We start from the raw sequence: 24,479 nt of genomic DNA, 5'->3' as shown, positions 1-24,479 counted from the left end.
TTTAAGGTCCCTTCTATGAGTAGCTGGGACAGCAACTGCATGGCACAGTGTGGTGGGCCCTGGGGGGCTGCCCAAACATGGAGAGCTCAGGGGCTTTAAGGTGTGTTGAGGACATTCACAACACTTACAAAATATGAGACACAGAAGCCATTAACAGCAGTGATGGATTAACACCAGCCCTGCCCCGGATCCAGCACAGGGGAGCTTTTCCCCCCGTGGCATCTCTGTGCTCCGGGAGTCTGTCACAGCTGCGGGGGACACGGGTGCTGCATTTCCCAGCACTGCACTTCCCAGGAAGAGAGCATCCATCGCTCTCCTGCATCCCGCTCAAATCCCCGCTGGTGCCAGCGCTCCCTGCAGAGCTGTGCCTGAACAGCCTCTCAGTCCCCCCACTTCCCTCAGCCTGGTGCAGCAGAAGGTCCCTCCTCGTGTCTCACATGCAATGAATAATCCTAGAATCCCAGAATCCCACACTGGTTTGGGTCGGAAGGATCCTTAAAGCTCATTTTGTTCCAGCCCCTGCCATGGGCAGGGACACCTTCCACTAGCCCAGGTCGCTCCAAGCCCCGTCCAACCTGGCCTTGGACACTTCCAGGGGTGGGGCAGCCACCCCCTGAATAGCACTGTGGCTCGGCTACTATTTTTAGGGTTTTTCACCGCTTTCTGTGGCCAGTGATGATGCCGGGCATAAGGATAACCAAGCGCTCGGCACAGGGGGATCTCGCTGCCAGGGGCCCCCGAGGAGCAGAAGTGCAGGCAGGAGGAGCAGAAGTGCAGGCAGGAGGAGCAGTGCAGGTGAAGTGCAGGCAGGGGCGGTGCAGGCAGGAGCGATACGGGCAGGACGGGAGGCGGAGCGGGAGGAAGGCGGCGGCGCAGGCCCTCCTCCTCCTCCTCCTCTTTCTTCTCCTCCTCTTTCTCCTCCTTTTTCTCCTCCTCCTTCTCCTCCTCCTCCTGCCGGGCGGGGCGGGGGTCTCCAGTGCCCGCGCCGTGCTGCCGCGTGGAGCCGAGCTGCTGTTCCCCGATCCCGCTCCCTGATCCCGGTCCCCGTGCCCGAGCCGTGCCCCCGCCGCGGGCCGGCGGCGCGGGGATGGGCGCGGGGCTGTGAGCGGGGCGTGAGCCGTGGCCATGGGGAACATCTCGTCCAACATCTCCGCCTTCCAGTCCCTGCACATCGTCATGCTGGGCCTGGACTCGGCGGGGAAGACCACGGTGCTCTACCGGCTGAAGTTCAACGAGTTCGTCAACACCGTGCCCACCATCGGCTTCAACACCGAGAAGATCCGGCTGAGCAACGGGACGGCCAAGGGCATCAGCTGCCACTTCTGGGACGTGGGCGGGCAGGAGAAGCTGCGCCCGCTCTGGAAGTCCTACAGCCGCTGCACCGATGGCATCATCTACGTGGTGGACTCGGTGGACGTGGACCGGTTGGAGGAAGCCAAAACGGAGCTGCACAAGGTGACCAAGTTCGCGGAGAACCAGGGCACCCCGCTGCTCGTCATCGCCAACAAGCAGGACCTGCCCAAGTCGCTGCCGGTGGCCGAGATCGAGAAGCAGCTCGCCCTCCACGAGCTGACCCCTTCCACCACGTACCACATCCAGCCCGCCTGCGCCATCATCGGCGAGGGGCTCACGGAGGGCATGGACAAGCTCTACGAGATGATCCTCAAGCGCAGGAAGTCCCTCAAGCAGAAGAAGAAGCGGTAGAAGCCTCGCCGAGGCGGGGAGGGATGGAGGAGCAGACAAAGGAACCGAGGGAGAGACAGAACCAAAGCGATTCTTCTGGGTTTAATTGTTATTTCCCTCCCCCCTTTATTTTTTTTTCCTCCTTCCCCAACGAACAGACAATAGTGGTGGTAACAAAGCGGCTCCCGCCAGCCGAGCCCAGATCCCGGAGCTCCGCTCTCCCACCCGCTCCTGAGGGTCTGATCCGGACTCCTTTGGGCTGGAAACATGCAAAACCGGGGTGATGCCCCCCGCTCCACCCTCCAGGACCACCGAGCCTTTGTGTGCCGGGGGGGCCAACAGGGCAGGACCCTGTTGAAGCGCGTTCGAGAGGAGCCCAGTGCGCTTTTGGTCTCCAGTGTGTGCATTTTGGGGCGGGGGGTGTCGATGCCGGCCCCCCACATGCATTTCGGGGGCAGGGGATGCTTTGGGGGGGGGGTATGGGTGCACTCTGGCTCGGCAAGGTCAGCAGGGAGGGGTCTCGCAGCTGCGCCCCGATGCCCGCCCGTATCCCTGCATCCTCGGATCCCTGCATCCCCGCATCCCTCCCCCGCGGTCGGCGGTGGGAAGGGGTGTTGGAAACTTAAGGGGGGGGTTGGACCAGCAGAAAATGTCGGGGGGGAGGGAGTGACGGGTAAGAGGACACCCACCCGCCCTGGCTGGTGTTCTAGGGTGCAGAGCAAGGACAGGCAGCCTTCGGGGTGGGGGGAGGAAGGATGCGGCGCGGGGGGAGCTGAGCAGCTGCTGAGTGGTGCTGAGCTTTAAGCTCTTCGTTTATAAAAGGGGGGGGGAAAGCCAAAAAAAAAAGCGCCGAGGTTTTTGGTTTTTTTCGAAGGCTGCTGGAAGCGCTGGGAGGGTTGTCCTGGACCACTCCCCTCAAAGGCTGGGCTGTGTCACCTTCTGCAGCAAAGCCCCCGGGCCGGCTGTGTGCTGTCCCCAGGCAGAGGGTACTCCCGGGTGCAGGGCTGGAGGTGATCCAAGCCAGGGGTTGGTTACTGAATCTACAAAAAAAAAAAAAGAAAAAAGCTGAGTTTGTGGTTCTGGTCACTGTGCTGCTCTGCAGTGGGGGCAGGAGGCCAAGTCAGGTTTTAAGGAGGGGGTCATGGCAGGGCAGAATGGGCGGACAGAGGTGGCCAGAGCTTGTAAAAGTCTCTGCTGGAAAGGGAAAATGACAGGGCGTGAGGAGACGGGGGGGGGGCAGCTTTTGGGGGGGGTAGGTTTTTAACAAAGATTTAAATCTGGTTAAAAGCCCCTCGTTACCCACGGTAGCCATATGGGCAAGCTCTGCCTGCAGAGCCAGCCGGGCAGCGTCAGGCCTTGCCACCTCCTTCTGCAGGTGAACATTTTGGCACCCGGATGGGACTGGGGACCAAAATCCACTTGCTGTCTGTGTTTTCGCTCTCTGCAGGAGAAAACCAGGGTCCTGGCTTCCCACAGAGCAGAAGCAGGCAGCCCTCAGGGGCCAAATACTCTGAATTTTGAGCCAGGCAGGATTTTCTGGTGATTTTACACCAGCCTTCCCGTTTGCAAACCCCTTCCCTGAGCACCGAGGGGAAACCACCGAGCAGACAAAAGAAAAATGCCCTCCGGCTTTCGGGGAGTTGATTCTCCCCTTGCAGGACGAGCTCAGCACCTTCCAAATAGCTCTTTTTGTTTGTTTGTTTTTGGTTTTTTGAGGAAACAAGTGTTGCAACCGAGTTGTGTTCCTTCTGTCGTTGCGGGGTTCTGAGTTCCCGACGCGAGTCCCGACTTGTGCACCGAGCGAGTGGGCTGGTCCCATCACTGCAGGTGGCTCTGTTCCCACTTCCTTGGCTTCCCCTGCTTTGTCTTCACCTCCAACACTTTGGTACTTGCCGTCGAGAGAGAGAGAGAAAAAAAGGAATTATTTATTTTTGATGCCACAGAAGCCACGTGTATTACCCCTTTTTTTGGAGAGTGACCCATTTTAGAGGTGAAATGGAAAGCTGTGTTGACACCCCCCACCCCGCTCCAGAGGGAGCAGGTTTTAGGAATGACACGTTGTGGGTTTTCCCTCCTCGCTGTTTGGTTTAGCAAACACTGGCATGGAAAGCCTGGTGGTATTTACGGAGCTCCCATATCCTGGGAGTTTGTTCTACCCAGCTGAGCATCCCCTTGGAGAAACGGCAGAGCACTGGGAGGAGCAGGTGGGACGCTGTGCTGGTGCTGTTCCCACCAGCTCTGCTTTCTGCAATAATTAAAGAGACTTTTCCAATGAGTAGCTCATGGCTTCCGTGGTATTTCTGTCCCGTTCCACAACCATACACTGATTTTTCCCCGTCTGAAGACGTCACCTACGGTGGGCTACAAGAAGAGGTTCCTCAGCAGGACATCTGAGGGAAACTGTCTGAGGTCTTTGTTAGGTTGTGTGTCTTCTCAAAATATGTTTCCATGACCTGGAATTTTTTTAGCAGGTCTCATTTCCCCAGGTCCCTCTGGCGTGTTCCCATCCCTGTTGGATATCCCGCTGCCCATTGTCCATCAGTCTCTGTTCCTCCTGTCTTTTCTTTTTCTTTTTCTTTTTTTTTTTAAAGAGGCAGACATAATGCTGTGAACTGAAATAAATTATTTATACAATGAAAGGGCCTGATAAAAAAAAAAAAACAACTCGAAGTGTTGTTCTGCTCATTTCTCAATCTCAGGGCTGCGTTTTGCAGTTGGTTCTTGTCTCATGGTATGAAGGAGGTTCCTCCCGCTCCCCCAGTGAGAGGAGATGTGGGATGGAGGATCCAGTGGCACAGATCTGTTGCCTGGCAGCCCTCTGGGACATGGGGGACATCCATAATTTGGTGGTTAATGAAATCTGAGCTCTTCTGCAGGTCACTTAATATCTCTGCATCTCTGCTGCTGTCTGGGAAAGAGGAAAATGCAGTTTGGTTGGGGGGAGTTTCTTCCATCAGCTGGTGTGATTTTAAATCCATGTGAAGGAGGCGATCAGGGAGTGACACAGTTTGGATTTTTGCTCGGTTGTGGCTTTTTTTAAACACGTGGCCTCAGGCAAGTGGTGTCAGTGGCAGAGGGCCAGGTCTGCAGGGGTTAAAACACCAGTTGAGAGCAGGATGCTGCAGACAGAGCTGGAGGCTCCCTCTGCTCCTGGGTGGCTGCTGACACAGGAAACCCAGGGTGACATTTCGGAGAGGAGAGACAGAGCTGGCTGGTAAAGGACTTTTTCTTCCCTTTTTTAAAGATGATGACACGGCAGCCAGAGGGAAGTGCCAAGGCCAGTTTGTGAAAGCGTGGTGAGCCCTCAGCCTGCTGGGGCCTGAGGGGGGGACGTCCTGGCTGCTCTGCAGGGTCGGGGTGGGGGTTCTGAAGGGTGACAGGACCTCAAAATGAATGGCTGGAGCTGTGTCAGGGGAGGGTTAGGATGGATCTCAGGAAAAGGTTCTTCCCCAGAGGGTGGTCGGGCACTGACCAGGTCACGGCCCCAAGGCTGCCAGAGCTCCAGGAGCGTTTGGACAACACCCTCAGGGGCAGGGTGGGATTGTTGGGGTGTCCTGGGCAGAGTCAGGAGCTGGACTTGATCCTTGTGGATCCCTCCCAACTCAGGAGCTTTGTGATTCCATGAACCCAAAGGCTTATCCAGCGCTGCAGCTGCTGAGCTCCTGCCAAGGCTCACCCAGAAGCTCACTTGGAGCTGAGCTGGACCGTGACCTGTGGCATCCAAGGATGGAGCTGTGGAGTGCTCAGCTGCCCCCTGACCCTGCAGAGCCTCTGGAAGGTGCAGTTCCCCACGGGCTCCTCACACAGAGCATCAGCAGCAGGCTCCTGTCCCTCTGCCACACAGTCCTGTGCTCCTGGAGATGCTCCTGACTATCCCTTCACGCCTCTGGCCCCATTTTCCAGGCAGCAGGCAGGATGTTTCTCCTGGTTTCATGGATCTGAAAGCCCAGGAGTGGGTGCTGCAGTGCCTGCACCCTCCTTAGCATGCCAGGACTCGTTCTCACCCATCCCACCTGCTGGGAGCTGATTTAGGAGGATTTTCCTGCTGGCATGGAGGTGTGGACACTTGTTTTGTGTCCCTACACGGGCTTAATGGGGGAACCATCCCTTTTCCTGAGATGGAGGAAGAACAACAGCCCTCAGGGTCTGGGCAGTAGCTTTGAGAGGCTGTGACTGTGTGTGTGTGATTGTGCAACTGGATCTACCCCCTCCCATGGACCAGAGAGGGGCTGGGATTTCTCCAGAGCCACTGGCTTGCGGGAAGGGGCGGGAGGGGTTGTGTCTTGTCGAAAGGGAAGCTCCTTGTGCTTCCAGCTGCAAGGGCAGACATCCTCCTTCGAGCAGCCTCTCCCCCTGGCCAGAGAGTGCTTTTGTCAGCAGGGGGCTTGGTGTGTTTGGGCCAGTTGTCATGAAAACATTGCACAAGGAGCTCAGTGACCTTATGGTGTCCCGAGGCTGCTTGCTGGCCCTGGTTTATGGGTCTGCACCACCTCCCCGAGCAGCCAAACAGCGAGTGATGCTGGAACCCTGGTCCCCAGCACGATGTCTGGGGGCCCTGGGGCACGTGGAGCCCCAGGCCAGGGGGGCAGTGCCCCGGGATGTGCCCCTGGCAGTGCCCCAGGATGTGCCCCTGCGTAGGACCGGCCGGGAGGAAGAGCAGCGAGGAAGCAGCTGGGCTGTGGCTGCATCAGCTGAGAGAGACCTGGCACTTTCTGAATGGCAGAAGAGCCAAGAAGAGGATGGACCAGGGCTGGGGTGCAGCTGGGAGCAGCAGGGGATGGAGCGAGGACAGGAATAAGCAGAGATGAGCTCCCAGCCTGTCCCCTGACAGACCCCCCTCTCTGAAGGCCACCAAAGGAGGGTTGCTGAGCCATCTCCAAGCGCTCTCAAGGACAAGGGAGCCTCAACCACCCCTCTGACAGCCTGTGTGTCCCACTTTTCCACACACACAGCTTCCCTACATCTCCTTCATGCCCAGAGCCCCTCTCTCCCAGGTTCTGCTTGGCCTCGTGGGCTCTCAGCTCCACAGGTCCTTCTGCCTTTGTTTCCCCGCTTTGCCTCGTTAAGCTAAATCCTTCTGCTTTATTTCAAATGGGATTTCCTTCCCAAGCAAGGATCTTTAAAGGGATCATCTCGGCTAATTGGATCCGTAGGGCGCTGGATCCTTGGAATGTGGTGTCATGCAACCACAGCTATTGCATTGCACAGCACGGGGCCCTTCTGGTCAGATTTTGGGTGGGGTGAGGATGACCATCCCTTTAAAACAGACTAGAAACGATTATCAGGAGAAGAAAAAAAAAAACCCCACAGTGATTCAAACCTGGTTTCCATTCAGTCAGCTCCATCCCAGAGTTTTTTCAGTGGGAATTGCCCCAAATCCTGTGTGGTTTTTGTGTGATCCCTTTTGTGAGTCAGGCCTGTAGGACCTTGAACACTTTGCACACGTATCATGCCAAAAAAAATAAAAAAAAGGTGGTACTGGGCTAGTAGGACAAAATTGAGCCATTTTAGCACAAGCAAATTCTTCCTCAGGAAGGTTGAGAGGGAATATGGAGAGCTCAGCCTGGGAATATTTGCTCTGATAAACCATTCTGTTTGTTTCAGCTTAGCTTGTGTTTGCTTCCCTTGGATATTTGAGGGAGATTCAAGGGAGGAAAGCTACGAAAACCCAGCAGCTCTCCAGCAACTACATTAAAATACTGCTGGAAGGGGAGTTATGAGGCCTGGAAAACCCCCCCAGATGTTGGTGTTGGTGCAGCCCAGGTGACCAGAAACAGTCCCACGTGCCAAATGACCCCTCACCCTCCCTCCCTGACAGCCCTGACTAGGGACATTTACTGCTTCCAGCCATGCTGCAGCGGGATGGGAATTTGTGGGAAATGCTGCTGAACTCACAGCCAAGGGAGAAAGGGAGGCAGAGAGCATCTCACCCAGCTCCTCATCAACCCACTGCTTAAATTAGTCTTATGTATTATTATTATTCATTCTTATTTATTGTTATAAATAATAAACAGTCATTCTATTTAGGATTAATATTAACCATATATTTATTGATTGTAATACACAAGGTTATAATACATATACTTATTAATAAATAACGATAATTATAATAAATAAATAATATAAATAACAAAAGGGTGGGGAGGCCCTGGCACAGGTTGCCCAGGGAAGCTGTGGCTGCCCCATCCCTGGGAGTGTCCAAGGCCAGGCTGGACAGGGCTTGGAGCAGCCTGGGCTAGTGGAAGGTGTCCCTGTCCATGGCAGGGGGACTGGATGAGCTTTAAGGTCCTTCCCAACCCAAACCAGCCTGAGATTCTATGAATATTTTTGTAACTTAGGGCCAGCAGTACCCAAATTTTGCAGCTGGAGTTGGCTACTGCCAGTTGACAAAGTTTTTTGTGGTCCCTTGGTGCTGGGGCTGGAGCATTCCCAAAAAATGGTGACCAAGGAGTCAGGCGCACCCAGAGCTCCTGATCCCACCTGTCAAATCTGGATTTTGCTGCTGGAAAGAGAGGAGAACACAAAGCTGGGTCTAAACACAGGTTTTTTTAGTCTCTCCCACTGACTCCTGCCTAACTTTGATCACATCACTTGACTTGCCCCAGAATCCTTTTCCACAGGGGTAAAAGGGAATTGCCAGCATTTTTCTTACTCCCAAGGCTTAAAGACGAAATTGGGGTGGTGTGATCCCCGTGATCACCACGTGATTCTCACATCCCCAAGGGAAAGATGCTAAACCTGCAGGATTGTCCCTCACCTGGTTGGGGAAGCAGCTGAAGGTTGAGTGTGGAGGGAGACTGCTCCAGATCCAGGTCCTCCTGCTCGTGCTGTGGGCAGAGGAGCTGCACCAGGGCCGAGCTCCTCCGTTCAGCTCCAGCAGCTCCACACCAGGCTGACTTCATTTTATGAGCTCTCCAAAGCCCTCCAGCCATGTCCTCCAAGTTCTGGCTGCAAGAGGGAAGTTAACAGCCCGTTGTAACCCCCTGACCCCACACCTGAGGGCTCCCCTGCGGGCACAGGGATGGTGTGCAAGCCCTGCAGGCAGAGGTGATGGCCCAGAGGCTCCCGTCACCACCACCGTGCCAGGCCACGGCTCCAGGGCTGGGAGCAGCTCAGGACCCTGCAGATCCACCCACAGAGAGGTGAAGGACCAGGGAACAGGGAACACAGGGCAATTGTTGTGCTGGTTAATGTTTAAATAGCCCCTGGAAAGCTCCTCCTCTGCTGCTTGCACTCTCGAACAAGGGGCCCCTTTCACCTCATAGGCAACTTCCCCGTCCTCTGGCTTTTGCTGCCTGATGGAAATGTCCAGAGGCTGGAGGGGAAATGGCAAAGCTGCAGCTTTTCCTCCTCCCAGGATGGACCGTGCTCTTCCCAACCATCCTTGGGAAACACCTGACTGCTTGGAAGGAGGGATCTGTTAGAGCTGGTTGATGCCAAGATGATGGTGGGTGATGGGCAGAAACAAACACCAAAAAATAACAACCCACCACCCACACACCATTCTTCCTGGAATCCCAGAATTCCAGAATGTTTGGGGTTGGAAGGGACCTTAAAACACATCTCATTCCACAGGGACACCTTCCACTAGCCCAGGTTGCTCCATCCAACCTGGCCTTGGACACTTCCAGGGATCCAGGGGCAGCCACAGCTTCTCTGGGCAACCTGTGCCAGGGCCTCCCCACCCTCCCAGGGAAGGATTCCTCCCCAAATTTTTTCTTGGAGCATGTGCTTGGTTGTTCCCCTTTCAACCAAGTGAGAGAGAGCCACATCTCCAGAAGAAATGGCCTTTGGCTTTCCCTGTCCCTCTGTCTCCCAGGAATGGCCAAGGGTGGTCCCAGAGAGGCGGGCAGACCCTGCTGCAGTCCCAACCCAGCCCTGGAGCCTGCTGCATTTCTTCTGGGATTTCCAGAGCACCTCAGACTAGAAATGAGGAGGAGAGGATGGTTTAAAATCATTCCCTGCCAGTTTTTCCTGCAAATTCTGGCCCCAGAGTGTCTTCCCACCGAGCCCAGCCTCTCTGGAAGTGCTGCCCATCTTTTCATCAGAGGGGCATGATGCAAATAGTCCAAAGAGCTGATAATTTGTCCCTCATCAGCTGCAGAACCTCATGCAGGACAAATAACCCACCTCCTCCTTCCCCTGTGAAACTCAGGGAGAGCAAAGCATCAGCATTTCTTTCTGTGTCCCTGGAACCCCTGCTGGGGGGCAGTGGGGGAAATCCGAAGCTTTCTGAGGAAGTGCTGGTGTGACAATGCCTTTGGAGAGAGCAGTGGAGCGTGAGGAGGGTCATAAACCCATCAGGAGGTCACTGAGGGGGCTGGTTTGGGGAAAAAAACGAGTCCTGCTGGGGTTTTATCCCTGTGGCCTGAGGGTTTATAACCACTGAAGGCTGGCTTGGCTTGGGATGAGGGAAAGCCTCGGAGAAGAGGATTTAGTGTCTGTGAGCAACATCCTCATCCCCACAGCAGCCTTTGGATGCAGACAGACACAGGCTGATGTTCCTACCCCTGGTGATGGGCTGTTAACTCCAAGGTTTGATGTTTATCGTGTGGTTGCCCCTGGGAGACTTGGGTGCCCAACGCTCCTTTATTTTTAGCTGGATAATGGGAAGAGTGACGCAGAAGGATGGGAGGGAGAAGGGGGGGCTGTGTCTGCTGAGACCACAGCAGTGTTCAAGTTCTTATCTGTAATTCATTGCAAACAAGTTCTAGATATGTGGGGGGTTATATATATGTAAATACGTATATATCAAATATATGTATATATATGTCTGTTTATATCCAGCCCATGTTTGAGTTTATATATATATATACATTTTTAAATATATCATTGCACAAATATTGCAAATATTTCATCAGCTATCTCTGCCCCCCCTTGAAGAGGATATTTAACATGTGGATGTGGCACCTGGGGACATGGGTTAGTGGTGGCCTTGGCAGTGCTGGGGGAACAATTGGACTTGATGATCTTAGAGGACTTTCCCAATTCTAGGACTTCTTCTGGTGATTTGAATTCCCAGCCTACAACTCCATCTCCTGTGCTGGGTTATCCCTCAGCTCCTGCAGCTTTCCACCCCATGGAAGTGTTTATGGAGGCAATCAGAGATCTCTCATCTGCCATCCTGTGGCTTATCCATGTCCCCACTAAATTGGGTTGGGAGAAGAAACTCAGGGCACGCTCTGGACTCTCTATCTGAAGAGTGGCAGGGATGCTTTTTTGGGGCAGGGTGAGGTGGTTTGCCTGGGCAGAAAGGGAGAGATCCAGATTTCCAGCAAGCCCTGACCTGGGAATGCTGCAGTGAGCTGCCCACGGAGGGCAGGCTCAGCCTTGCAAGGTCACGCCTTGGTGATCCATAAACCGGGGCTGGGAGAGGCCCCTGTGCCAAACCTTGGCATCTGTGATGGAGCTGCTTGGAAACCCTCCAGAGCTGCTCTTCCCTTGCCATCCAAAAAAACTGAGAATTCGTCAAAACTGAGCCATTTCATGGAAATGCTGATGGCAAAGTGCCACTGTGGGGGTGAAACAGAAATGAGCCGTGGTGACCTTGAGCACTTGGATAAGGCTGAGGCAACATTCCCGGAGTGGATCATGTTTGCTGTGAGGTGGAAGGGTTTTAAGGAATGTTGTGTTATTAAATGTGCGCAATGAAATCTACCTTTAACTGTGAGCAGGGCACAGGGGGTCTACTCCATGCTGGGGCTGTTTCCTCACTGGGTATCCAGGAATTTTTGGTACTGGATTTCCCAGAAATCCCAGGGGGAGAAATCCTATCCCTTTTTCCCCCCGCTTCCACCCTCCTGCCCCACTGGAGCCTCTTTTGTCAGCAAATATGCAGAAAACTGTTGCGTTTCTACTGATCTGAACTCCCTCAGTCAAGGCAAGACTCGGCTTGCAAAGAATGTGGATAACCTCTGTGGAGATAATAAGGAGAGGGAGAGCAGGAGGGAAAAAAAGAGTTTGTCTTTCATTCCCCTCAGTGCTGCTCCTGAGGCTTTGCCCTACCCAGAAGAGTTATTTCTGATTATCCCCAGTGGGTTAATTTACGTGGGGACCTTCCTCTGTCTCCGCAAGCTGAGCCCTCCTTTAATCAATCCACTGTGGAAAAAAATTGCTAAAGAGCATGGAAAAAAATCCCAACCAAACCCTACATTTCTCCCTGAATTCACCCTAAACCTGAATTCTTTTGCCTCCTCGCAGATCCTGGACTAGCTTTTCTCCCCAGGCTGGTCCTTGGGAACGCAGCAGAAATCCAGCTTCCAGCTCCAGCCTTGCAAACTCAGTGAGTCACTCTCCAGAACCCTCCTTGTGCTGGCACAAACCAGAAGCCCTGACACATTTATTTTACTTCTTTTTTTAATAGAAAAGCCCTAGCAAGGGCAAATATATAACTTGTGAAATGGTATCATGGCAGGAGAACAGCTTCAATAAACAGATTTACCGTCTGGAACGTCAGGAGGTTTTTTTAGACTGCAGGAAAATGCCTGGGAGCTTTGCTCTGTGTGGCAAAGAGAGGCAGATTCAGTTCTCCACAATGTCCTGCAATGCTTAAATGGGCAAAAGCATGAAAATAATTGAAGATCTCCAGCTCAGCTCCTCTTTGCAGCAGGGGATGGTGTTGAAAAGGAAGGGGAAAGTGTCTGGAATTGGGAAACAGAGACTCCAGTGCCTCTCAGCTCTTGATATGAGCTCCCAGGACATGGCTGAGGGCAGTGCATGAAAAGCCCAGTCCTGCTGGCAAGACACAGCGGAAAGCAAGAGGGACCAGCAGTGGTTAGAGCTGAAAAGGAAAATCCTCTTGAAAAGGTGCCCTTTTGGGTGAGAGGAGTATTGGCAGTTCCAGGTTTGACCTGGAAAATAATGCAGGGAAATTTCTACAAAGCTCAGCCACTTTCCCCCCTCTCTCCATCTCAAAGGGGACTGATCTGTGTCTTTTCAAAGCAGGAGAGGTTAATCCTATCCCTGAATTCCTCACTCCATCCCCAGCTGCTTTTTTCTTTGATGGGGTCACCCAGAAAGACAAACTCTCCCACAGGGAGATTCTTCTCTCCTCCGCATCCTCAACACCTGCCCTTAGCAGAGGTGGGAATAGGATGGGATAGGATGGGATGGGATAGGATAGGAGATGGGATGGGATGGCATAGGATGGGATAGGATAGGAGAGGGGATGGAGGTGGGTTTAACCCTCCCCTTCAAGATCCCACATTAAGAACAAAAAGGTCTAAGGTTTATGTCTTAAAGTTAGGCCTAAAATCTGAGGGAAATAGGACAGAGGTACCTCTGCAAAGCTAGCACTAAGTTGAGCTCACAGTTATGAGCTAAAATCCCATCCCTGGAAGTGTCCAAGACCAGGTTGGATGGGGCTGGGAGCAACTTGGGCTAGTGGAAGGTGTCCCTGCCTATGGTAGGGGGTAGGATGGGTCCCTTCCAACCCACCATTCTGTGATTCTGTGAAAATTCCTGGCCAGTCTCATTCTAATTAAAAAAGACCCTAATTCGTCAGAACAGGGTCAGCCTTGCACATCCACAACCACTTCCCTCCTTCCCTGGACACTGCTGGGAGCAGAATCCTGGGGGGACTCACCCGATCTGGGTGACTGAGGACAGTCGGGACACTGCCCTTGTTTGGGCAAGCTGGTGGAGGACAGCTGACAGCACAGGGCAGGATGGGCATGGACAACACATCTGTGGATAGCGTGCCTTTAATTCCTACTAATTCCCATTAATCACTTAATTGTGCTCTCCCCAGCTCTGCTCGGGACAGCCACCTTCATTGCTCACAAACAAGCTCTGGACATGTCCAAGCTGTAACAGAGACACAAAGTCATTTAAATCCCATCCCCTGCAGGTTTGGCCCCTCCTCATCCTACTTTCCACTTGTCACAGAAGACAAAATTCCTGGGGGTTTGCTCCAGGCTTGGCGTGGTAGTTTTCCAGATGATTTCCAGGTTGACTTGATGACACACAGGGTCTTGTTTCAGGATGCTCTCACTTCCTTGGGGATTATCAAGGCATGAAAGACCATTTCCAGCAGCTCCAGGGGGGCATCTCAAACAGGAGGGATGGGGGGCTCCCTTCCCTTCACTGGGAGAAATGGGAAGCAAGAAGAGGGAATGAAACCTCAGGAACCCTGCAGAGCCCTGATCAGGCTGAAGCAGAATCCCTGAGCCAGGGTGGATGCAGCGAGTTCTGTGAGAGAAAAACAAGTGAAAAATTCAGTTTTAATCCCAGACTTAGGTTAGGCCTAAAGTCTTTCAGGGAAAGCAGCAGGTCCCCACCGTGGAAGAATTACAAAGAACTCGACTTCTAAAACAAAACACCAGCAGAATCTCAAATCCACGTGGGCTCCAGGCAACAAAATCCATCACAATCTCATTTTCCCAGCCTTGCTGGTCATCAGACATGATCTTAGCACAGGCTGGGAGGAGGAGGAAAAAACACAGCCTTGAATTCCTATGGATGAAACTGAGCAAATCCATGGATACAACATCAAGCACCTCATCAGCCAAAACACAGGGAAGCCCCGTGGCCACAATCCCCAGGATGATGATGAGGAGAATGTTGTGGAATCCCAGAATGGTGTGGGTTGGGAGGGACCTTAAAGCTCATCCAGTGCCACCCCCTGCCATGGGCAGGGACACCTTCCACTAGCCCAGGTTGCTCCAAGCCCCATCCAACCTGGCCTGGGACACTTCCAGGGATGGGGCAGCCACAGCTTCTCTGGGCAACCTGTGCCAGGGCCTCACCACCCTCCCAGGGAAGGATTCCTTCCCAATATCCCATCTAACCCAGCCTCTGGCACTGGGAAACCATTCCCCCTTGTCCTGTCCCTCCATCCCTTGTCCCCAGTCCCTTTCCAGCTCTCCTGGAACCACTTTAGGCCCTGGAAGGGGCTCTCAGTTCTCCCTGGAGGCTTCTCCTCTCCAGGTGAATCCCCCCAGCTCTCCCAGCCTGGCTCCAGAGCAGAGGGGCTCCAGCCCTTGGAGCATTATTTGCCAAAACACCAGTGCCACTCCACTGTAGGTGTGTTTACACCTCTGCTCTCCCTGCTGTGCCAGGGGACTGGAAAAACCATCACTTCCCATCACTGAGAAGCTTTTAACCTTTCCATGATCCCCCATGGCTCCCATTCCCACCTCCCTGCCCCCCAGCAGGGCAGCCAGCAGAAGCTGGGAGGTGTTCCATCCCCATCAGCACCTGGAATAGCAGCAGGCTGGAATCAGGCTGAGGATCCTCAGATCCCTCCCCCTCCAAAATGTCTTTATTCAAAGGAAGCAAAGGCAGAAGTGTCTCAGAGCTTCCAGGGTCAGCCCTTCCCAGGTCAGCCCTTCCCTGGAGCTCCTCTCTGGTGGCACCAGCTCGGGCCCAGGGCAGGGTGCAGACAGGGGTGAATCTGGCAAGGGTGTGCAGGGTGTGATTGCACTTCTCTGGGTGTCATCACACCTGTTTCCCAATCATTTGCTGGTGTTCTCAAAGCATCGACTCAGTCTCTCCCCCCCCCCCCCAGTTCTAAACAAAACCAGCAAAAGGCTCTTCTCAGGGAAGGAAAATAGTTGGAAGAAGGTTTCCCTGAGGCCACACGGGCTCCAAAAGTGTGTCAGGCAGTAATTAATCACTTCAGGGTATTTGCTGGTGAAAGGTCTGGCAGTGTAGTTTGCTATCAGTCATCCCCACGGATCAGCCCCAGAGGCTGGGTCACCTCCTAACCTGGCTGCCAGGGATTTCAAATATTAGTGTTACAGGTAAAATCCCAACCCTCCCAGTGAAATTCCAGCATTCCAAGTGTTTCATGTTGCATTCCTGTCCCAAAAAACCTCCAGTAAGATCCTCTCCTGCCCAGCTACCCAGGGGGTGGATGCACAGGGTGAGGATTTCCCAAATCAAGCAGAACTCTGCCTCTCGCCTTCCCACTCCTGGGATAAAAACCTATGCCAGCTCATCCACGGGATGCCCACTCCTGGGAATTTTATCCCAGGAGTGGTGTTTAGAGGTTTAGCAGAAATTCCATGTGCTGGGGGCAACTTTTCACCCTGAGGAGCCCCACTTTCCCTGTCAGATGTCAGAAGGGGAACTTGCAGCCTCCTGGGCAATGTGGCACATGGCTTCAAAAAAATAAAAACAACCTAAAAATTAACTCATGAGTTTTATGCCCATTCCAGGATTTTCCAACAGCCTACTGGAAGGGGTTTTGTCCTTTTGAACAGTCATCTCTGCAGAAGTTGCACCAAAAGTTGTCCCAAAAAGTGGGGAGGGAAGTGAGTTGGAGGACACAGCGTGACTGCAGTGCCCAAGCCCTGGCGGGCTGAGGTTTTCTACCCATGAGTCGCACAGCAAACCACCAGCAGAGCTGGAGGTAAAACCCTGTTCTCCTAGAGATTTCAGCTTTCAGTCCCATATCCTGAAGCTCCCCACTGTGACAGCTGCACCCCAAGGCTGTGTGTGGAATAAGGAACTCTAATCACTGCCCTGAGGATGGGATGGAGAGAGCCGTGGAAGTCCAAGAGTGCCAGTACTGCAGAGTCAAACATCACAGCACGTGTTCTCCGAGGGTTTTTAAAGGAAAAACAAGGAGTTCAAGCCCTTAAAGTGAGGGAGGCAGTTTCAGTAGAGGGACTGGTGAGACCCATTCCAGCCTTAACATGGATGGCTTGTTCTTGGCACCAGAGGAGCTGGTTTGACCCTGCAAAAGTGTGCAGTGACAAAGCCAAGGTGCATTTCCAAGATGTGGTCCTTTTTCTCTCCCTGGATGCAGTGGGTTGCTGGGGAGAGGTGGGTGCTCTGCCACTGCCTGCAAGTGCAGTTTAATTAAAATCCAGTGCCCATTTCACTCCCATCTGGGAGATTTGACTCCTAGCGAGGTGCAATTCCCACGGAGCACAGGAGAGCAGCTTCCCCACGTGCTCCCCCTCGGCCCATCAGGCATTGTCTGTGGCCTCCACACTGGGATGGTTGGAGGGAAGGGGAGCAGGGTGAGAGCATGATTAATCTCTGTCCCAGCCTCAGCCTGAGCCCCTGCTGATCCATCCCCATCTCAGCTCCTGGAGCCGGACAGCGAGATGCCGGGAAGGGACAATCCCAGCTTCTACATGGGATGCAGGAGTCAGCACAGGGGCATCCCCAGGGGGCAGGAGGAGCAAATCCCAAGGGAGCTGGCTCTGCTCCACCTCCAAAGTGTCCTTTTTGTAACATGGAGGGTGAGCTGTGGCTGAAGGGAGCGTGGCAGAGTGTAGCTTCTTCATCCTGACCTCCTGAGGAGGGTGGGAGATGGATTCTGCCCAGGTGAGAGCTGCCATCACATGCTGCCAAACAAGGAGCACTCTCAGGAATTTGGGATATTCTCCAGCCCCTCGTTGTCTGAGTAGCCCTGGCTCTGCCAGGTGTAACACTTGACATGGTGTGATCCCTGTGTACCTCCTTAGATCCTGCACAGGGAAGGGAAAGGGAAGAACTGATGAGACCAATTAAACTGATGTTAGTGTCCCAGTGTCAGGGATTGGCCTCTCCCTGACCCCATCCCACATGCCAGGGGAGATCCTGCACATCTTTCCAGCTTCCAGGAAGGGCACAGATGAGGTTTGGAGGTGGGATGGGGGGAGTAGAATGTCTCCAGGGCAGGGACAGACCCCGTTGTTGCTTCCTCTACCACCAGGTCAAAGATGGACCATCCTCCCTGGAGACCCAGCTCATCCCAGGGCGAGCTCTCGGGGCAGAGGAAACACAGAGCTGGATGCCAGTGTGGATGGATATGGCTGAGAGACCCCTTGGTGTCATCTGGAGTGGCCCAGGGAAAGAGAAAGCCTTTCCTGGTGGCCCAGAAAACCCCCCCTGAGGAATTCAAGCTATGCAGAGAGCAGAGGTCACCACAATCAGGGCGGCTGGAAAAGGGAAAGATAAACCCAATAAATCAGGCTGTGGGAAGAGGAGAAGGGCACAAGTGCACAGAGATGCAGGAGGATGGTACAAGGAACACCCCCCCGGGCAGAGGGAGGGGGGATGTGAGGGCTAAACTGGGCTACAGATCAGCCTGGAGATGGGGGACCACCAGGGCAAGGGGAGTTAAAGCATCCATGGTGGGGAAGTCACCCGTTTGCCCTCTGTCAGTTTTAAAAAAAGCAACAGAACAACAGCAACAAAAAACCAACCAAACAAAAAAAAACCAAACAAAAAAACCCCAAAAAAAAACAAAAAAAAAAAGGAAAATGTGGGGGGGAGCAGAAGCACTAAATTAGGTACAGAAAAAAAATCCCACAACCTCAAAATACCATTTTGCTTTAGTTTTGTTCTATTTTTTTGTATATTATTCCCACCATGGAAGATGGCAGTCTCCGTTCAGGGCTGAAGAAGACAAAAACTCTCCTTAAAGAACATTACAAATGGCTATGAAGTATTTTAAAAGGTGTAATTCTTTTTTCCTGCTTGGATGGGAGACCCCCCCTAAGGCTGGAACATCAATTGTGCAACTGTTCATCCCCCTCATGGTTTAGGGGAGAAGGATGGATAGATGGATGGATGGATGGATGGATGGACATCTTGAGGACCTGTATCCCTTTCTTGAGCCCTCCAGGTGAAAATAAGTACCCAGACACATGTTTTTGGGACACAGAAGCAGCTCTGCTTGCTTACCCAGAGTGCAGAATAAGCTCCCAGTGAAAATCTGTGCTGATCCATGTCGTGTGTCACCAGGAGGACGGGAGCAAACCCACACCAGGTGCTCTGGATCTCATCCCACCTGGTCTGGTCAGAGCTGCTGCACCCTGGGAGAGCTGCTACCGATCTAATCACAGCTTCCACGACAAAACACTGAGAACCCAGCAAGCTGAGAGGGAAAATGGGAGCCCGTGGAGAAGCAGATGGGAAACGTGACCTCAGAGCCTCCAAAAATAAAGAGGGAACTGTGTAGTCTCGTGGCTTTAAGCTTGGTTTCATACACAAGGCTGGTGCGGGGGGCTGTGTGTCTTAAAAACCACCATGCCAGCCCTGAGAAACTTTGGAATGCTTTGTCCAGTCTCCCCCAGCCCTGGGAGAGGAGCTGGAGTGTTGCTGGCACGGGGCGCCCACGAGCCTCGTGAAAATAGGTGACTCGCTGGGGAAGAAAGAGAAAAAAGCTCTAAAAAGCTATAAATACCCTGAGTGAGGGAAGGATTCATCACTCACTCAGCTCATTATACACGAGACAGAGCTGTTACACAAACCCCTGCCACAAAGGAAGGCCCAGGCATGATTCACTCCTGTGAGATATCCAAGAATCCAGCCACAAGTGGCAAAATCCAAGTGGAGCCAGACATCCTCGGAGCCACTGCTCCCACCACGGGTTCCTGATCGTGTTCCTGGGACAATTCCTTTGGGAAAGATCTCTGGAGGGCAGAGGGTCATCTGTTAGGAAGGAGATAACACCTCCCTTGGAAGGGGCTGCCTACAAAGGGCTTCTATCTCTAAAAGACTGAAGGGGAACCCGTCTGCCACCACAGCCTTCAATGTGCTCCCTGGAAGATCAGGGAAAATGTTTTTTTAGGATGTATAAAATAGGGGAGAGGGGAATCAGCTTCACAAACCCATCTCCCTTCCTCCCTTGGGCTCCCACTGTGTCTCACCTGATTTTTCCAGTCCCAGCTGGGCTGCAAGGACAACTGCAACTCCCTGCTCAGAGCGCATTTCATAGGATCAGAGAATGGTTTAGGCTGGGAGGGACCTTAAAAATCATCCAGTTCGAACCCCCTGCCATGGGCAGGGACATCTTCCTTCCTTCCCTTACTTCCTTGATGGAGAGGAGAAAAGGAGCAGCTAAAAAAGCCTGAAGGCTTGGGGATGAAACCTGTTCCCTGCTCAGCAGGATCATGGAGAGGGCTGGATACTGAATACTGAGATAAGGGAGATGCCTGGAATAACCCAAATAGCCCAGATAACCCCTGCTCTGGGGTCTGGCACGTCCATCCATCACCACCCTGGAGCCACAGGGCTGCTCTGACCTCACCCAGGTCTCCACATCCTCATCCCAGAGTTGCCCAATGCATGTCTGGGCAGGACAAAGCTGCAGAGGACAGGAAGCTCAGTGGCTTGCTATCCAATCTCTTCCCATCCCTGCCTCAAGGAATGCTGCCGGGTCCTTGGCTCCAGGTAGAAGAGATAGTGAGGGTTTCTCCAAGTCTCTCATTTTCCAGCTCCTCCTCATTTTCTTATCTCTTCTCTCACTTCCCCAAAGCCTGTGAGTGCTGTAGCCAAGTCACCTCTGAAGTATGAGCCCTCGTTCACCTGCAGGTTAAACTGTTTCCCAGAATAACCTTTGTTAAAGCCAAAGCTCCACATCTCCCCTCCTCTGGAATTCCAAGGGTGGAGAGCCCTGGGAAAGGAAGGCAGCTCTGCTAACACGACAGGGGGAGTGGATGGGAAGGGAAAGATGGATCAGAAGGGTATTTGCTTATTGTGGGCTCTTTGTTGGCTCTTGCAACAGGAGCATCAGCTCACATGTGAGGCTGCAGGAGCCAGCAAGTTCTGTTTCTGTCATCACTCCTCCCAGGAACAACAGATTCCAGCACTGGAAGCTCGAACTGGGCTTCCCTCATCAGTCACCTGGATGCCATTCAGGAGCAGGCAGTTCCCATGCTGGCATTTGAAGGCATTCTCCATTTTCATCCTGCTCCGTTCTTCAGCTGCAGCACCTGAGCCCTCAGAGAACCCCCTGGGAGATGCCAGGTGCCCTGTTCCAGCAGGAATGTCAGCTATACTGGGATGGTGTGCCCTGCTCAGCTTACACACTGATGCTTTGGGGGACCCTTGCCGTGCTAACAGCCAGCCCCAGCACCTAGTTTCCTCTCCCAGATTAGTCACTCTTCCCAAATTTCCTTCTTTTGTATAGGAATTCCCTGTGTTTCCTGCTGCAGGCTTCATTTTCCCTGCACTAGAAGCACTTGGAAGTATTTGTGCTGCCAGAGAGACCGGCTCATCTGTTGGGCTATTTTTATTCCTCCTGCTATAGCATCTTCAGAATTGTTTTTCCAGAATAATCTCTGGAGGTCAGGAAGGGAAAGAAATCCTCTCAGGCACAGTTGAATGGATTGAAGGCAGTTTCCTACACAACAGGACCCCATCACCCTGAAGTCTGTAATATTGATACTTCATGACTCAGTGATCCTTGTGGGTCCCTTCCAAGGCAGGATATTCCATGATTTAATTAGGAGGAAATTCAAAGCAGAGGCATCTTCTTTAAGCAGCACCTTCAGCATCACATGGGATGTTCACATCAGGTCCAGGTGCTGAAGGTGCCAATCTGTGGGGACAATTGTGGGGGATCTCAGTCCATTGCACTTCTGAGGACTAAAAGGATTTGATTTCTTTCCAGAACTACTAAAGCCTCCACTGAGCACCCCCCCCCCCCCTAAAAAAAAAAAAACCCAAACTGCTCTTGCTCTCAAACTCTCTTGCTCTCTTGCCCGAGAAACAAGCCCTGCCCATGGCAGGGGGTGGAATGAGATGGTCTTCAAGGTCCCTTCCAGCCCAAACCATCCTGGGATTCTGTGACCAAGCCTCTGCAAACGTGGATTCATTTGGAAAAGTGTAATCAAAATACTCCTGGGCTGAGCTTGTTCCTCATGGCTGCCTCAGCATCTGGGGAGTCAGGTTCCCTCTGGCTGCTCCCTACATTCCACATGGATCAGCTGCACCTGGTGGGTAATTCCACAGGGGGCAAGTCTAAACTGGAGCATCCTTCTGAATTGCCTCTGCAGATACCTGTAATGCCAAGCTGTGCTGAGCCAAAATGCCAAAAACACACTCCCTTCATTGCATTAAACCAAAAAATCCCTGTGTTTATTCCTGGGGGAGAAAACTCCCTTTAGTCTCAAACTGCATACCTGGACCAGCCACTCTGCAGACCAGACAGAGGAGAAACAGAAAACAGGTGGAGTTTCTTTGGACCAGAACAGCCTTTTCTGGGTATCATTTGCAGATCACTTGGGGGACATGTCTGAAAGTCTGGATGTGCCTTAAACCCTCCAAGCTTTCAAACCCCTGTAATTTTCCTCATGGTTGTGGTTCTGGGGTGTTTGGAAAATGGCATAACCCAAAGCTTCTTTAAAACCCATGAGGTTTAAAACGGAGTCTTTGCCCCCAGGTGTGTGAACACCTCGAGGCTGTTAGTTCAGAGGAATCCCTCCAGCTTCTCTGGGCAACGACTCTTGGCCTATTCCCCTCAGTGTGTCAGTGCTGATGCTGCCAGGGATGGAGATGTGATGTGTTCCAGCTGCAGCTCCTTCTAGGATCACATCCTCACTTCCCAGCTGCTCCCTTGCCAATGATCTTGTCACCTTTGAGGGCACTGATGCCTCCTCTGACTCTCCCTGCTCACACAAGTCCCATCACAGTCAGGTCTGAGCTTGGACCAGCCTCAGTTTTGCTCTTTCCCTCATGTTTTCCCCCTGAGGGCCTCACCATGAGTATCCTCCTGCCATCAGGTCCATCCCCTCCCTCTGGGCTCATCCCAAACCCTGTGGGGCCTCAGCCCAGTCCAGCTCTGGGCTCTGGGCAAACCCAAAGGGGCCACTTAGAATCCTCCCCTGGCTCTTCCCTGTCCAGGCATCACCTCAACCCTGACACAGTCCTGCTGGTGACTTCACCAGCCTTGATCATTTATTCCCAGGCTGGACAGATTCTCTCCAGTGCTCTAATTGGATTGAGAGCTAAGCCTGCACCTTCCCCTGTAATTTAGCTTTAATTAATGCCCATTTATTATTAACTGTTATCAGCTGGGTTTAGGCTTAATATCAGTTGGTTATTATCCTTGTTTTCACCTCCTTTGTTACCCATTCCATTTGTCCCGCCCTCCCCTGATGACAGGAGGTGCACATCAGCATAAAGGATTGCTGTGAAGGAACAATGGGGCTCTCAAAGCCACCAAAGCCCCAGGATAGTCTCCCCATGTCCCCAAGTCAGTGCCCAAGACACGTGGACAGAGGAAAATACCCCTGTGTTCTACAGGAGACAGGCAGTTCACCTTTGTGTTTTTACTGAGGCACAAAAAGCTGTACTTGAGGGTGGAAATCGTGCAGGAGCTATTTTGAAAGAATTGGGGCATTTTTATGTTCTTTTATATTTTCCATTTTCCCATTTCTGGCTTTAAGGAAAAAAAATAAATTAGAAGAAGAAACAGAAAAAGAAATATTTCCTTCCTCTTCCATTTTATGACATTTCCCTCCCCCCCAAAAAAATATCAGCAGTGAAAGTACAGCACCACAAATCCAAGAGAACAGCATTATTTGGGGAGCATGGTTAAAAACATGGAGAGCTGAAGGAGGAGAAGGATGAACCACAGAATCATCTCAGCTGGAAAACAAGCAACAGGGAAATGTCTCTGCTACATATGGTGACAGTGACAATTTGTGAGGGAAAGTAATAGTGAAAGATGAGGAATGGAAAACCCCTTTCTCTCCAGCCTGGGGTTGAAACCCACTTTGAGAGAAGTCAGGGGCTGGTCAGAGGAATTGAAACATCCCCAAGGAGAGATGCACTGTCTGACTTCCAGGTTAAAAACCAGTGACTACTGCTTGGGTTTGCTGTTTCCCCCATCCTTAGGGAATATTTCAGTTTGCTGTTTCTTGACAACTGTTGTGGCAGCTCTTGGCCCATTTAGGACTTCCTTCTCCTTGTTTTGCACTGTCCTGTGTGAAGTTTTGAGGTTGCAAGGTTGGCCTCTGGTTTTGGAGAGTAGAGAAATTGACCCTTCAGAGTTTCCAGGACTCCAAATCCCAATTTTCTCCCAACCCTTTGCCTCAGGGGTGTGGGGAACACTAAATATCCCTAAAAACTTGGATCAAACTGGGACCAAACTGAGTGAGACCAGGTGCCAGGAGACATCTCAGGCACATGCTGCTGCCTTGTGACAAATGGGAAGGAGGGAGAAGTTTGTGGGGTGTTAAACCCTCTCATCCCCAGCACAGCGTGAGAGCTGCCCTGGGACAATTCCCCTGAGCCCAGTTATCATCCACCCAGGAGCTCTTCCCTGCAAAGACTTCATTGGCTTTAATGACTCTAATTTGGAAGTCAATTCAGACTGGCTTTCCTGAAGATGCCTGCCTGGAGCAGCCCTCGAGGAACTTAAAAACAACCGCAACTGGTTGCAGCTGCACATCAACCCCCTCAGGCTTGACAAAAACAGAGGAAATGCAGCAATAAAAAACACTTGAAAAGATGCTTCCCTGAACCTGCTCATACCCAGGCTCTTGGCACAGTCAACTTCCAAGCCCTCAAGGCTGGAAAAATACAGAGAACCATCATTGTTACAGAAAGGTTTGGGTTGGAAGGGACCTTAAAATCATCTCATCCCACCCTTGCCATGGGCAGGGACACCTCCCACTAGCCCAGGTTGCTCCGAGCTGGCCTTGGACACTTCTAGGGATGGGGCAGCCACAGCTTCTCTGGGCAACCTGGGCCAGGGCCTCCCCATCCTCACAGTCAACAATTCCTTCCCAATATCCCATCTAACCCTGCCCTCTGGCACTGGGAAGCCATTCCCCCTTGTCCTGTCCCTCCATCCCTTGTTCCCAGTCCCTCTCCAGCTCTCCTGGAGCCCCTTTAGGCCCTGGAAAGGGCTCTCAGCTCTCCCTGGAGGCTTCTCCTCTCCAGGGGAACCCCCCCAGCTCTCCCAGCCTGGCTCCAGAGCAGAGGGGCTCCAGCCCTTGGAGCATCTCTGTGATCTCCTCTGGACTCTCTCCAAGAGCTCCATGTCCTTCCTGTGCTGGAGGCAGCTCTGCAGGTGGGATCTCACCAGCAGTTTATTTTCAGAGATCTGAAAGGCACAAGGTTTG

General features: G+C 52.6%; 1 protein-coding gene across 1 annotated transcript; it reads left to right on the top strand.

Moving 5' to 3' along the window:
• Positions 1-979: 979 nt before the first annotated feature.
• On the top strand, positions 980-4,333 carry ARL4C (ADP ribosylation factor like GTPase 4C). The gene is made up of 2 exons (XM_051791063.1): positions 980-1,696; positions 1,833-4,333. Exons 1-2 carry the CDS (start codon positions 1,126-1,128, stop codon positions 1,916-1,918), a joined length of 657 nt encoding a protein of 218 aa, XP_051647023.1. The 5' UTR covers positions 980-1,125; the 3' UTR covers positions 1,919-4,333.
• Positions 4,334-24,479: the final 20,146 nt, after the last annotated feature.

Source organism: Manacus candei, unplaced genomic scaffold, assembly GCF_025592945.1.
Source record: "Manacus candei isolate 608988 ecotype Guabito, Panama unplaced genomic scaffold, ASM2559294v1 h1tg000029l, whole genome shotgun sequence".
Classification (NCBI taxonomy): Eukaryota; Metazoa; Chordata; class Aves; order Passeriformes; family Pipridae; genus Manacus; species Manacus candei.
Note: the sequence above shows the minus strand (reverse complement) of the source record. Positions and strands in the feature narration are given on the sequence as shown.